At 35.5% G+C, this 14,012-nt stretch overlaps 1 protein-coding gene across 1 annotated transcript; it reads left to right on the top strand.

The window, feature by feature from the left end:
• The first annotated feature begins 808 nt into the window (after positions 1-808).
• Positions 809-12,476, top strand: LOC135220307 (uncharacterized). The gene is made up of 7 exons (XM_064257554.1): positions 809-1,034; positions 7,064-7,308; positions 7,866-8,352; positions 9,321-9,418; positions 10,406-10,506; positions 10,702-10,820; positions 12,336-12,476. Exons 1-7 carry the CDS (start codon positions 809-811, stop codon positions 12,413-12,415), a joined length of 1,356 nt encoding a protein of 451 aa, XP_064113624.1. The 3' UTR covers positions 12,416-12,476.
• Positions 12,477-14,012: the final 1,536 nt, after the last annotated feature.

Here is a 14,012-nt window from a genome sequence, read left to right on the forward strand (position 1 = left end):
GCGGCTGCATAATCAGAGATCGTTTGTACCAGGTAATCAGGTAGTTAAGGTTAATGTGACTGCTGTGTTTGTGGCTACGTGATTTCCAGGTTCGGTCAAGTTCAGCGTCTCATTTTCGTTATCATCTGCGGATTCTTTTTCCTCTCCGTTATAGAATGGGTCACGTTTAAGTATTAACACGAATTTGGGGTATGAGTGAAATTTGGAAGTTGGTTTTTGTTTGAACCATTATATATTAATGAACTGAACGTTATATATTGTCTTATTATTGTTGCAAGAGTAGTTTAAATAGACATCACAATCATATTAGTAATAAATTAGCTGGTATGACATAAAAAGTCTGATGATTACTGAGGGTAAAATAGTAGCCTTTAACGAGGCTCTCAGCAGATTATATCGTCACCGGCGTTTTACGAAAGCGCGGATCCCCTTGTCATAAGCGCCTCGCGTTTTTCACGACAAATAGCTTTTATTTTATTTATTTATTTTTTTTTTACATAAAAAAGGCGGCTGAAATTTGTATCATAAGCGTGTTAGCCAAACTTTACCGGCTCACTACCAGTGCTACCAGCCTTTGAAAAATCTTTCAAGATCTTGAAAAATAGTTCAAGATCTTGAAAAATTAACTCAAAGCTTGAAATGAAAATGTGAAAATCTCCGAATTCTTGAAAATTATGTACAGAAAGTCCTAAAACAGACAATCTAGGGAAAATGAAAGCAGGTTTCGGCCGGACTGCTTATGTTCTTTTCACAGCTTTCTTGTCGGATTTCCAAGAGGTTTCGTTTAGAATAAGACAGTGTCATTGCTATGTTGCACAACAAGGAACCAAAGGAAACAACAGGTACTGAAAAACAGCCGAAGTCCATCATAAAACTTGCCCTAAACTTTCCTTCTTTAGTGTCTGAGCATCAGCTTGATGACTTACAGGAAGAATGGAGGGCCCTTATTCGGGCAAAGGAGACAGTGCATCCCATGATTGCTCAGGAAGTAACTGAAATTTGGCATACTTTAAGGAATGTATTAGATGGAAATGGTCAGCCCAAGTTTAGTTTATTGTCTGACTGCATGTATAGCCTCCTTGTATTGCCAGAATCTTCAGCCTGTGTTGAATGGATATTTTCCCAGCTAAATCTGGTAAAGACGAGACAAACGCCGCTCTTCTGATGGCATGTTTTGCCGCTCTTTTTGAACTTTGGTTTCAATTCTGAATCCGCGCTTTCGTAATACGCCCACCGTCACTCATGAGTCATGACACCAATACGAGATCAAGACATCTGCTGACTCGGCAGTGAAGCTTTGATTCGGCTAAAATACTGAATTATTATAAAATAAATTTCATGAAACGAAATCCTTCCCTCTCCATCTTACAACAGCCGGCTTTACACCAATAACGCTTAACATTTCGTCATTTCACTTTGATCTCAAGTATAGAAGCCTTGATTTGAGAGGCCAATGAAGGATTTAATTTGTCACGATTCAGAATTATTCGTATCATAAGAAATCATTAGCTGTATTTCTTTAATATTTCGATCCTTTTATATGATGACGCAATGCACATCTCCTGTCACATTAATGTAAAATCACTCTCATGGATAAGAAAAAACAAATTAAGAGAAAGGGTATACCATTCTTTTGTAGGCTAAGATGAACTATAGCTTGCAGGTAAGCTGAACTAAAGGTTTAGCGATGAAAAGCACCTAGTTCTTGGAATGCTTAACTTTCCTCTGTGTTCCCACAATATTGTGGTCTTCTTCCTTTTCTTTAAGCACCCGAGGCAGAATCAGACTTCGGCCCACCTCAGGTTTCTCCATTCAGACATAGTTAATTAAGGATCGAAATCAACCAAGTGGAAAAAGATGAGAAGTCCCAGTGAGAAGACCTGCACAAGCTGCTGCTTCCTTTGCAGTGCTAATTAGTTCAGTTGATTAGCAACATTGCTCGATGCATATCCCTTTCCTTAGAAAATATCTGGTTTGTACTGATGTCTAACATAACCGAAAGGATACGCGTCTCCATTTAGCTAAAGGCAACCAAATATCTAGATATTTCGTCTCATGTAGTAAAAGAAACAACATTTTGTGATGTAGAATATATCACCGACAATAGGTGATAGGCTAACATCGAAAATTAATCTAACAATGTTGCTAATTAATTGAACTAATTTATAGGGAGAGAAAAAGTTATCTTGATAAAAAATCAGGTTAAATGATCTCACCATTTCCCAATTCTTACTTGTTCCGTTGATTCATCAGTTTTAATTAATCTACATAACATCTGACGCCCTAGTTTCTCTCTCTCTCTCTCTCTCTCTACACGCACATACACAATCTCTCTCTCTCTCTCTCTCTCTCTCTCTCTCTCTCTACACGCACATACACAATATATTTACTAAAAGGTCAGAGTTGAAAATGGACACCAATAAATGATGTGTGCACTTGTGCTCGCTTTTCACTTCCGTATGTTGACTTTATCGTCATGACTGACGTACAGTATCATTCAGGACCGTCCTTCTAACTATCCGTCGTTCTAACTACACGTCGTTCTAACCAGAGTCAAAATATACTGACTCTGGTTCTAACCAGAATCAAAGTCCGTCTTTGTACCGGATGTCCCCTGAATATATTTTCCACGACAGAAACACAGAGAGAAGAAGAAAAACAGAGACTGACAGATTTATAGATATGAACCAATCACATGTATCCATGAGAATGGCAGCCCTCAAAAGAACATTATCATTGATACACATTAAACAGGTGTCTTTAGCAGTTTATAATAAAATAAAAATATCAATCCGGTACCGGCCTGGTCCCAAATTTATCCACTGCCAACCTCAGTTCTCAGACAAGTGAACTGAATGAGTAATACCTAAAGAACAGAGACCAGTAACCCCTACGACGGTCATTGAAACACATTTCTTGAGTTGACGAACCAAAGCCAAACCTAGGTTGCCCCGGAACGGCAGCTGCTTTATCACCCAACTGACTTGTTATCGAACCACACTCATACCGCGGGACAAGTGCACGGACACACACGCACACAGATATACGTAAACAAATACAACGAATCAGAAAACCTGTGACTCATATTCGGATCTATTTCTCCGAAGTAAAAATGTTACATCAGAGGACATGTTTATAATTCACACATACATCCATAATATATTAATTATGCATATATATATATTATATATATATATATATATATATCATATATATATATATATATATATATATATCATATATATATATATATGTATGTATGTGTATGTGTATAATGTATGTATGTATGTGTATAATTTTTTCTTCTGTTTTATCGGAATATACAGGTTCTTCCAATATTGTTTCAACCCAGAAGAGAGGCAAAACACTGTAGATATTTTGGTAATAAGCCTGGGCAAAACGACAAGGGGAACAATGGTAATTAAACATTAATGTGAAAGGCAGTCTGGCAGTTTTGAAGGAACAAACATCTGAATTCAGTCAGCATCCCAGAATGGGGAATTTTGATATCTATTTTACTTATTTGCACTTACTATCTCAATGGAACAAAAAAATGATCAAATATCTCAAAGACCAAGATCTACACTGTAAGTAAGCTGAGTTTTCAGAAGCTTCAAGCTGAATCCCAATATTTCTAAGACTCTTCATTATTATTTAACAATATCAACCGTAGAGACTGTTTCTGAATTCGCATACTAAGAACACACAATTAATTACGGGTGAAATTAGCTTTATGACTACCCATTATCAGAAAAGACTGATCAATATTTAAACCCAAAATGTTTATGTACCGGCAATAAAAAGCACACCCAAAATGCAGCTGCAGAATTTAATGTTATTGCAACTGCAAGAAAAACAATGAGAATTAGTGCCCCTTTAAGGAACATGACTACTGCAATTTTTCCAGCAAAACTGTTTCATAACGAGGGGTAATTAGTGCACAATGCAAAGATTAAGATACCTTACAATCGACCTGAATTACACGAATATTACAAGACTTCCGCAAAGAATGTACAAGACTGATTTCACGAAATAGTAAACCAGCGAAGCAAGTAGGTGGCACCCAGAAGGATCAACCAGGAAACAGATTCGAAGAAACTTCTCTTATTTCTTTTACAGCTTATTCCGACTGCAATTGTTACACTGAAATTATAAAATCCAGATGTTAGAAGAAACGGCATAATTGCTCGTAAGGGAGCCACTTTCAGGTCCTGAGATAAGCTCACACTAATTACAGCTCCGCATCGAAAGATACCCAACTAACCTCAATATAGATGACAAAAGTCTCAGAATGAGATCTATAATTGCACAGAGGAAATCCATCCAGGAGGTGTGAGGGTTTGCTTTTTTTCAAAACGCGTCATTCTGTCATCTCTTCTTCACTCAGTCCAACTTTGCTGGAAATTAGCACCTTCTAAGAGTTACAAGAAAGAACACATAAGACTTCATAATGATCACGTATATCATGACTGTCAGGATACTTCCAGGGCAGAGGACTCTCTCACAGAATCTATATGCACTGATGAGCCTTGACTAGTTGATGCCTTGTTTAACCTATGTTTAGGCAGACCTTCAGATCACCTAACAGTTACCATCTGGCGTTTGATTGGTGACGGCAGGATTATGAAGCATGACCTCAGTACCTTAATTAAGACACGCAAGAAAGCGGACATCAAGTTTCTTGGGTGGATTCCACAATTCAGGGTTTATTTTCGCGGTTTCTTGGATTAATCCTTCCTGCAGACGTGTTTCCTACTGGCGATGTTCTGCTGAGAAGTTAGCTATGAGAGTCTGAGCCATCAATCATCTGAAGTGATGAAAGAAATGAAGTGAGGTGTTCTTATGACCCCGAAGTTAGTGATATCCTAAAGAGCTGCATTACTCGGAGGACAAGTAAGCTCTCCTGCCTATCATTTCCTCATTAGACTAGGCTTCAATATAGGAAGCAATTGTAAAATTAAATGTTCATTGCAAGTGTACAAGGAGTGTTCATAACAAATATATCTAAACTACTTTTTATGGGACTATGAAAAAAAAAAGACTTCGTTACATGAATATCTTTCAAGTCGAAATTTACATTATGGTTATCAATTTGAATCTATACATACATACATATGGATATACATATGGATATATATATATATATATATATATATATATATATATATATATATATATATATATATATATATATATGTGTGTGTGTGTGTGTGTGTGTGTGTATCTATGAATAGTGCCCTCCTGTCAGCAAGCCTATTTATTTTCTGTTGCAAATAATTTTCGTAAACTGAAAAGCGGCCATGTTAATATTCATTCATGATCTCACCTTGTTCAAGGGGAAGTAGTGAGTTGGCAATTGCTTTAGATATCACGTAGTTATTAGGAAATACCAAAACTCCCAGAAAAGATTTATCCCAACTGAATGAGAGTAATGGAGAGTAATCGTAGTGCGTGTAGCTATACACCTGTTAGTTCTTTTATGGCGTGTCCTGTTGATGATTGTCTTTATAATTGGACGCTAGTACTATACAGTCTGCTTCACAGTGACGTAAACCAAACAATAGTCTAAAGAAACATTATTTTGCTCCTGTCGATATTGCTTATTGTCCAAGTGACGAGGTATTTCGTTGGTTCACTTGTTGGCATAACGTTGGCTGGTTTGGTTTAACCGTCACGATTTCCTGAAGGCTTTTATGAAGTAAGTATGCTTTCGAAATAATTCGTTAGTTTTACAGAAAGTCAAAAATGGTTTTCTAGATCTGTTGCTTTCAATAATAAAGATTACATACTTAACTAGATAAAATGAATGTGCATTTTCATTTCCAGCTGCTCTGTTCACATTAGTCATAGAGCCATGATAGCTGCAGCTAGAATCCAGAATTTACTCAATTACTTTTCAAATGTGTTGTGACAAAAAGGATAAACCTATGTAGTATATCCTGTTTTTTTTACTAAGGCTGTGGTTAGATATGAGTGTGTGGTTGATTCTTCGTTCACAAAATTTTGGTTTATTTCTGAAAAATATTTTATCTCATGATCCCAAAAAGATTTGAGATGTCCCCAAATTTTTTGAAATGAATTATTTCATCGCTGTTTAAAGTCTGACATTACAAGCAATGGGCCATGCCATTTATAGCTTATTTGGGGATTCAAGAATAACAAGAGATTAAAAAGAAAATTGTTGGTCATTCTCACGGATTTGGTCCTCTCCAAAAAAAAAAAAAAAATCATATTACGTAATGCCTACGACGTTCGTTAAAAAGTCAGAGAAAAAATAACTCTAAAATGTGTATTTTTTTATGGATCCATTATTTACGAAACGTCAGCCCTGGTAGAAATGGCAAAGTCCGTGATGCAAGGGCTTCCCGCATCAATAACTAAAAACTGTTAAATTTAAGTTATCTATGCAAAACAGAGCAAGTACCTTTAGACATTAGAAAGACCATAAACTGGTATCCCCTGCAAGGGGGGAAAGGGGGGAGTGCCATCAGTTCACCTCACTTGGTGCACTGTAGGAATAATCAAAGGTCTTTGCAGTGTTCCTTCGGCCCCTAGCTATAACCTCTTTTCTTTTATATTACTGTACCTCCCTTCATATTCTCTTTCTTCTATCTGACTTTCCACCCTCTCTACCAATTAATTCATGGTGTAACTGCTAGGTGTTCCGCCTGTTACACCTTTCAAAATGTGTAACAGGAGGAACACCTAGCAAAGATCATTAGTTGCATTCTGTTTGTACCACGTGAGGTGTGAACTGATAGCAGTTCCCCCAAACCCCCTTGCGGCTGATACCAGTTTATGGTCTTCTTTTAATATATCTAAAGGTAAGTTGCTCTGTTTGGCATAGATAAATTATATCTGACAGTTTTCAGTCATTGATGCGAGAAGGCATTGGATCATGGATTTTGCCATTTCTACCAGGGCTGACGTTCTGACTGAACACTTTCCTTTCTGTGCTGATAGCCACATAGGCGTCAGCGCCTACTGTGTTTTGATGCTGTCTTGGAAACTGGTACCGGAGATAGTCTAACACGTTTAAATTTGACGTTTTCATTCTCTTCAGGTCATCGGTGTGTTGACCCATCACTGCAAGCACTCAAGAAAGGGAAACGGGGTCACGGAAGTCTGCAAGCTGAACCTCCTCTTCCTTCTCCTAATCAAGATTTTGCTCTCCTTCCTCGTCCTGAAGGAGGTAACAAGCACAGAGAAGGAGAAACAGGCCCTGGGTTCCTTACTCTTCCTTATATAATGGCATTGCTTTTAGACAATTTATTGGAAAACGAAACTAGAAGCAGAAGGAGCTATGGCGTAAGTATTGTTATTATTACTACGTATTATTATTATTTCAATCAATCTTTTTTAGTTTTCTCATTTCCCCTTCGTTGGATATATATATATATATATATATATATATATATATATATATATATATATATATATATATATATATATATATATATATATATATAAAATGTGTGTGCCCTACTTTCTGCTGTCTATTAATTTCCTATAGGGGGTGTGTGGAAGAAAGCGAGAGGTGCGTATTGCTGACTATAGCTATAAACTCCACATTTTCATTTCTCTTTTCTGTACTTATATGTAATGTACTCTAGAATATTTAACAAAGTTTTTGTCAAAAGCAGCTCTATAAAAACCTTCTTTTATAATAAAATTAGAAGGAAATTCTTATTCAGAAAAAAAAATCCACATAACAGTTAATATTGACATATTAGTTTTATATACGTAGCTCGACCGCTCACGTTTACGGTCGCTTAAAACTTCATCTAGGAAGCGGTAAGTATGAGGATGTATATATATAGTATGAATGTAAGTTTTATAGCTTTAATATCTTTTTTGCATCGAAGGACTTTGGAAAAATTCCTGAATTCGGCGTAGACTTCATAAAATGCATTCACGAGAAGAAAATGATACAGGAAGCCAAGAACACTACCGAGCAACTCTATTGTGCTCAGAGATTGAAACCAACAGACGCCACCGTAGAAAACTGGAAATCCAGCGACCAAAATAAGCACAGTAACTCGGGAAAACGAAAGAGGAGGGTTCCAGGTGATGGAGCAAATGTTTATCCCTGGAAGAAGCAAGCGCCAAAGAATAGGGAATCAAAAAAAATTAAAAGAAATACGTATAGAAAAAAGAATAAATCCAAAAGGGATGGAAATGGATCGTCGGACGAGGAGAGTAGCAACAACGACGACAACGGAAGAACAAAGAAACCAAACGGGAATTATTCCAACAGTAAGACACAACAGTACGCTGGTAAACAAGGGAAAAATGAGAAGAAAAGAGGAAAGAATTCAAGGAAAAGTGCAGGACAGTTCAGGGGTAATAAAAGTAAGGAATTTTTTTTCATTTCAGTCTTCCATTTTTTTTTTTGTTTTCTTTTTTTTATCATCTTGGTTAGATTTAAACTGGATAAATTTAATACAAATTTTTATAATCCGCAGTTAGTACAGTTTTTAACAGTGCTTTTTCTAGTTATTTTCCTATTTTACACTTTAAGTATTAAAAAAACTTTCTAGACAGTTTCCCGTTCTTATAGACCCCATTATATCTAATACAAATTTTTCCTAAATATACCATGCCAACACATTCATATTTTGGAGTCAGTCAAACATGCATCTCTACATACGGGAGTAGATAATATTACTGTTGGGGAATATAATGCCTTCTCGTAATATATCGTTCACAGATGACAATATTTACTAAAAATTGAACAACGAAAGAGGTCATTGAGCTAAGAAATATGTCCCACGTTTAAGGATTGGTGCTGAATTCAGCGTCTCAAAATTTACGAAGGGAAAAGTGTTTGCAATACTGTAAAACTTACCAAACAGGGTCCAAATTGATAATACTTTATGGGGATTTAGGATTTAAATTTTGCTAGGGAATATTTGTTGTCAGGTTAAGGTGGCTATATTGAAAAGGGCCTCTTTGCGACACATTTTGTAATGCAGTTCGATTCTTTCTAACCATAAGTCACGTAAGTTTAGTGATTCGGAAGGGTATTTTGTTAACCAAGCCATCCCATTTTCTTTACGTCCCTGAAAGCGCGTAGACATTATTCCCATTAATACCTGAGAGGGATTTTGATTAGAATTATGAAAGATTCGAAGGTACGCGGGTTTTGCTACTTATTACTAAACCACTGATCAAGCACTCTGATTTTGTAGAGAGCATCAATCAGCCATAAAGTAAATGAACAGTGAATAATCGGCTTGCGTTCACAAGTGTTCATTCGTTGAAGCTAATCGAGACAGTTTCTGATGACACGAGATCCTCAACAACTTTCAATCTTACAGCAGCTGCATCTTGTGGAAACTCCTACGCAGTGGATGTGGGCGACAAACTCACCTTCACACTACCGAGAAAGTCTGTGACCTGCGAGATTGCATTCGAGGTGAGTTGCTTGTTTCGTACCCCTTAAGCTGAAACAGAATTCCGTTAGACAGTAGATTTTTTTTAATATATACATTGGCGGCACCAAGTTGATAAGGTAGAAACAAATAAAAACAAAAAATTTAGTCTTTAAAAGAGATTCTTTCTATGTATGCATACGGATAAGTATGTATGCGTTTTTGTAACAACAAAGAATTTAATTTAGCAGTAGCCTTTGGTTTTGAAACTGATTTTCAGCCAACTCCAGAGATGGCATTCAACAGAAAAAAGGTAGGCTACGTTGCCAGTTAGATGTTTTGTTTAAACTGGTGTCATTTGACCTCGTTAGAAATTTTTCCCTGTTAGATATGTATTTCTAATGTATTCGAGAAAAATAATATTCACATTCTATATTTTGTCATTATTATGGAGTGCTGTTTTCTGAGTGAACAGGTAGATCGAAGGATTTCATTAATAAAGGTGAGAAAGAAAACCACATGAACGCAAGTGTGGAAACAACGCATCTGTTGTACCGTGAACACCAACAGATGTAAAATACGTGTAATTAATATCAAGAGAATCCCAGTGAAGTAATAAAAAATGCAATCGGTGGATTTTGCTTCTGGCAGCCACAACGGCGAACAAAACGAGATCCTGCAAACCGTTGTAGCTCATCTAGACCGCCATCTGTTATTTGAGCACTGTAACAAAACTTTATTTTGAGAAAACTGTTTAGTGAGACAGGACGGACCATGTCCACCGCCAGGAAGGATCATCGTTACTTTCCACATTGTCAGAGATATAGGAATCTCTTTCTAATCTGATAACGAAAGGAATAGGAAGGTTTAGAAATATGTTCCTTTTCCGGAAACAGCTTTATCTTGCTAAAGTAACAATAAATGTTGCCATTACATTTCATTGTCTTTTGCTAAATATAACGGTAGGGACACACACCACTTAATTAACTGCAGCATCCTCTTGTCTTATGGAATTTATGCTCTATTCTCAGACAACTTCTCGCGCTGCTTTGAACGTGCAGTGCAAAAGATTGTCTCTTCGAGAATGTAGCACCGAGTACCTGTACCTCCACGACGGCAATGAAGAACAATTGTAAGTTTGCACTATGATACTATTATTGTCTTGCTGAAAGCCGAATCACATAAGGTCTTGACTTATAAGAAGTGATAAGTATTTTGCATGAGTCAATACCAATGAAGTGTCGATATTGAATTGCTATTAAGTAGATAATGACGGTGAATCATAATTACCTGTTAATGAAGATTGTAAAAATGAATGACTCGGCAGATATTGCGGAAAAGCAGGACCGCAGCAACTAACAAAACTACAAAATGCTTATTTCCTATACGAGCGTTTATCGGAAAAGACTGCCAGATCCAGGATTCACTGTACGATTGCGGGAGTCAGTAAGTATTATCAAGTTTTCTTATAATTTATTCATTCATATACTGGCTGTTTGTGTGAAGAAAAATGTTACTCGACCAGAGTGAGAAAAGAAAAAGGGGAGAAAGAAACGTTCGCGAACTTCTCTGCTTTAAAAGGAATCTAAGAATTAAAAAAAAAAAGCTGAAGATTTTGAAATTCTAATATTTCACGGATGGTACCAATGAATAACTCGTCAACAGACTCTCAACGCATGTCAGAATGCATTGAAATGTTTGCTCATATCCTATGGTCATGTATGAGGATAGCCAAAAGTCAAGTCATTTACAAAAGCAGTGCCCATTGCCACATTTCTTCAAAAGAATTCCTAACTAGGAGGAAAGACTGTGGCTAGTCAAAGTAACGCACTAAGTACAGATATCCTATTTTTTGTAGATGGTGAAGAAAGTTTAGTGTCAATAGTGGTAAACAGAGTGAATACTTTCAGAAAACTTAGTTGCAGTTCCTGTTCACTACAGAAAGAAGGATATTCATGATCTGCAGAACGATTTACTGTGAGATAAATGCAGCCTCGTACCACTTTTTGTGTAAAGAAAATCTTACGATGACAAACTTGATCTTTACTGTTAATCGTAGCATACCAAGGACGACAATATCTCAAATAGGCATGGTATACCATCGTTCAGTCCATATAACAAAAGTAATTTTATACGGCCATTGTGAAAACATAACCTTTGTCTCTTTAGCAAAGCCTCGGCGATAAGATTGCAGTAAGTTAGTGTTTCTTCAATAGGAATTGTTATAGGTCTGTAAAAAATCAACTCTATATGTTTAGAAAGCATCTTGCTAAACACGATAAGACAATGAAATTTTTTGAGAGAAATAAGTGGCAGATGTAGAGAATAAAAAAGAAATGTGTGATTAACCTCATAATAATGATGAAACGTACTAGCACCGAGAACTGGAACTAGTGAATGTTACAAAAATAAAAAGTAATTTCAAGTTCTCTCTGAATATTTTTTTTCCTATGAATTAACTTCATGACATGAGTAATTGCATCTCATACGTGTGCACTGTGAAACCACACATGCAGTTTGCTAAACGTTCAAAAAAGTATATGAAATTTAGTCTTGGGTCATGAAGCAGAGACTGGAACATTTCTTAAAATGCTAGAATTTGCACTTTAACGTCCTTTTTATCATCTGGGATATCTAATTTGGTTATAGATACCCTGTTATTTTACCTGACACTTAAAGTTGTAGATATGTCTACTTGTGTCTTGATCGGTATGGTCGAATCCAGAGTACCGTTTAAAGACTTTGATCGCTTACCACTCTTTTTACTTAATGTGCTCCAGTTAGCTACCCTACATGTGTCTGGAAGTAATAATAATCTAGCTTTATTCTTAATTCGGATACTCCCCTTTCATGGATTTAACAAATAAAGCTTCAGATATTTTTGTGGTATAGCTGAAGGCTTTATATCACTGGATTTGGTTTACCTTTTTTTTTCACTTTTTTTTATTTTCTATGTTTCAGAAATGAATGGAGGAGGAGGTTCTGGCAGTGGCAGTGGCAGTAGTAGCACTCAGGCTACGAATTGTGAAATAAGTATGTAATTCAATTTCAAGTGAGTGATAGGAAGATAGATAGCCAAATACAGACCTGATTATAAAAAAGAAAAATCGCTCTTTAAAAATGACAAATCAAAACAGAAGTTTATATGTATAAATTTTGATGCCGTAGCGGAGGCTGCTCCTCTCCCATTTCTGTTGGCCTTACTCCCAATGATTTTAGAAACGGCGTCTGCCAGCTTGTGCTCAAGAGGGAGCCAGTTAGGAACGATTCACTGAGAAAGAATTGAAACGCAAAATCTCGGTACTCTGAGAAACTAATTCAAATTTTAAGAAGTTATAAATGTTTCTTTTTTATCCACATAAGTAAGTATATCTTAGTTTTACCAGACCACTGAGCTGATTAACAGCTCTCAGATACAACTTATTGTGGGATCCGAACCACATTATATCGAGAAATTAATTTCTATCACCAGAAATAAATTCCTCTGATTCCGCGTTGGCCGAGCCGAGATTCGAACTTCGGACCAGCAGATTGGCAGCCGAGCGCGAAAACCACTTGTCCAGCGAGGAAATTTTTATCCACATAACAAGCATAAAAGTGTGTATACATATATATGTATAGATAGATGGATAGAGAGAGATAGATAGACTTCCGTATGCGCAAAATAATAGATTTCATTCACACTTACTCTAGAATGAAAATCAGAAACTCGCATTCATTTCGCAGTGTGTGGAGTTTCCTCAAGGAGTCTTGCTGGAACCCGCATCGTTGGAGGAAGTGAAGCTGCCCAGGGGAGCCTATCCGTGCTAGTCTTAGTTCAGGTTTATTACAAGGGATGGATGGTTCACGGTGTGCGGCGGAAGCATTGTCACCAAACAACATGTGGTCACGGCAGCTCATTGCCTCCAATTTCCTAGGTAAGTTCTGTCTACGATACTATATATATATAGATATATATTATATATATAGATATATATATATATAATATATATATATATATATATATATATATTATATATCTATAAATATAATAATATATCAATATATATATATATATATATATATCTATATATATATATATTATATAATATATAGTATATATATATATATAAATATATATATATTATATATATATATATATATATATATATATATATATATATATATATATATATGATATATCTATATATATATATATTATATATATATATATATATATATATATATATATATATATATTATATTATATATATATATATTTATATATATATATAATATATATATATATATATATATCTATCTATATAATATATATATAGTATAGTATATAGCATCTATATAGTATATATATATATATATATATATATATATATATATATATATATATATATATATATATATATATATATATATACATAAAGGTTGATGCCATGGAGGAAAATTGAAAGGCGTGAAAGCTAAGAACTTACCCTTTACTTAGTTAAAGGGTCGTGTTAAGACCCAAAGTTCTTGGCTTTCTCGCATTTCAGTTTTCCTCCGTGGCATCACCTTTATTTTTTATACATAGCATCAAGTTTGAAATACTTCGTGATCAAGTTATTCATATATATATATTATATATAGTATATATATATATAT

Source organism: Macrobrachium nipponense, chromosome 1 (genome assembly GCF_015104395.2).
Source record: "Macrobrachium nipponense isolate FS-2020 chromosome 1, ASM1510439v2, whole genome shotgun sequence".
Lineage (NCBI taxonomy): Eukaryota > Metazoa > Arthropoda > Malacostraca > Decapoda > Palaemonidae > Macrobrachium > Macrobrachium nipponense.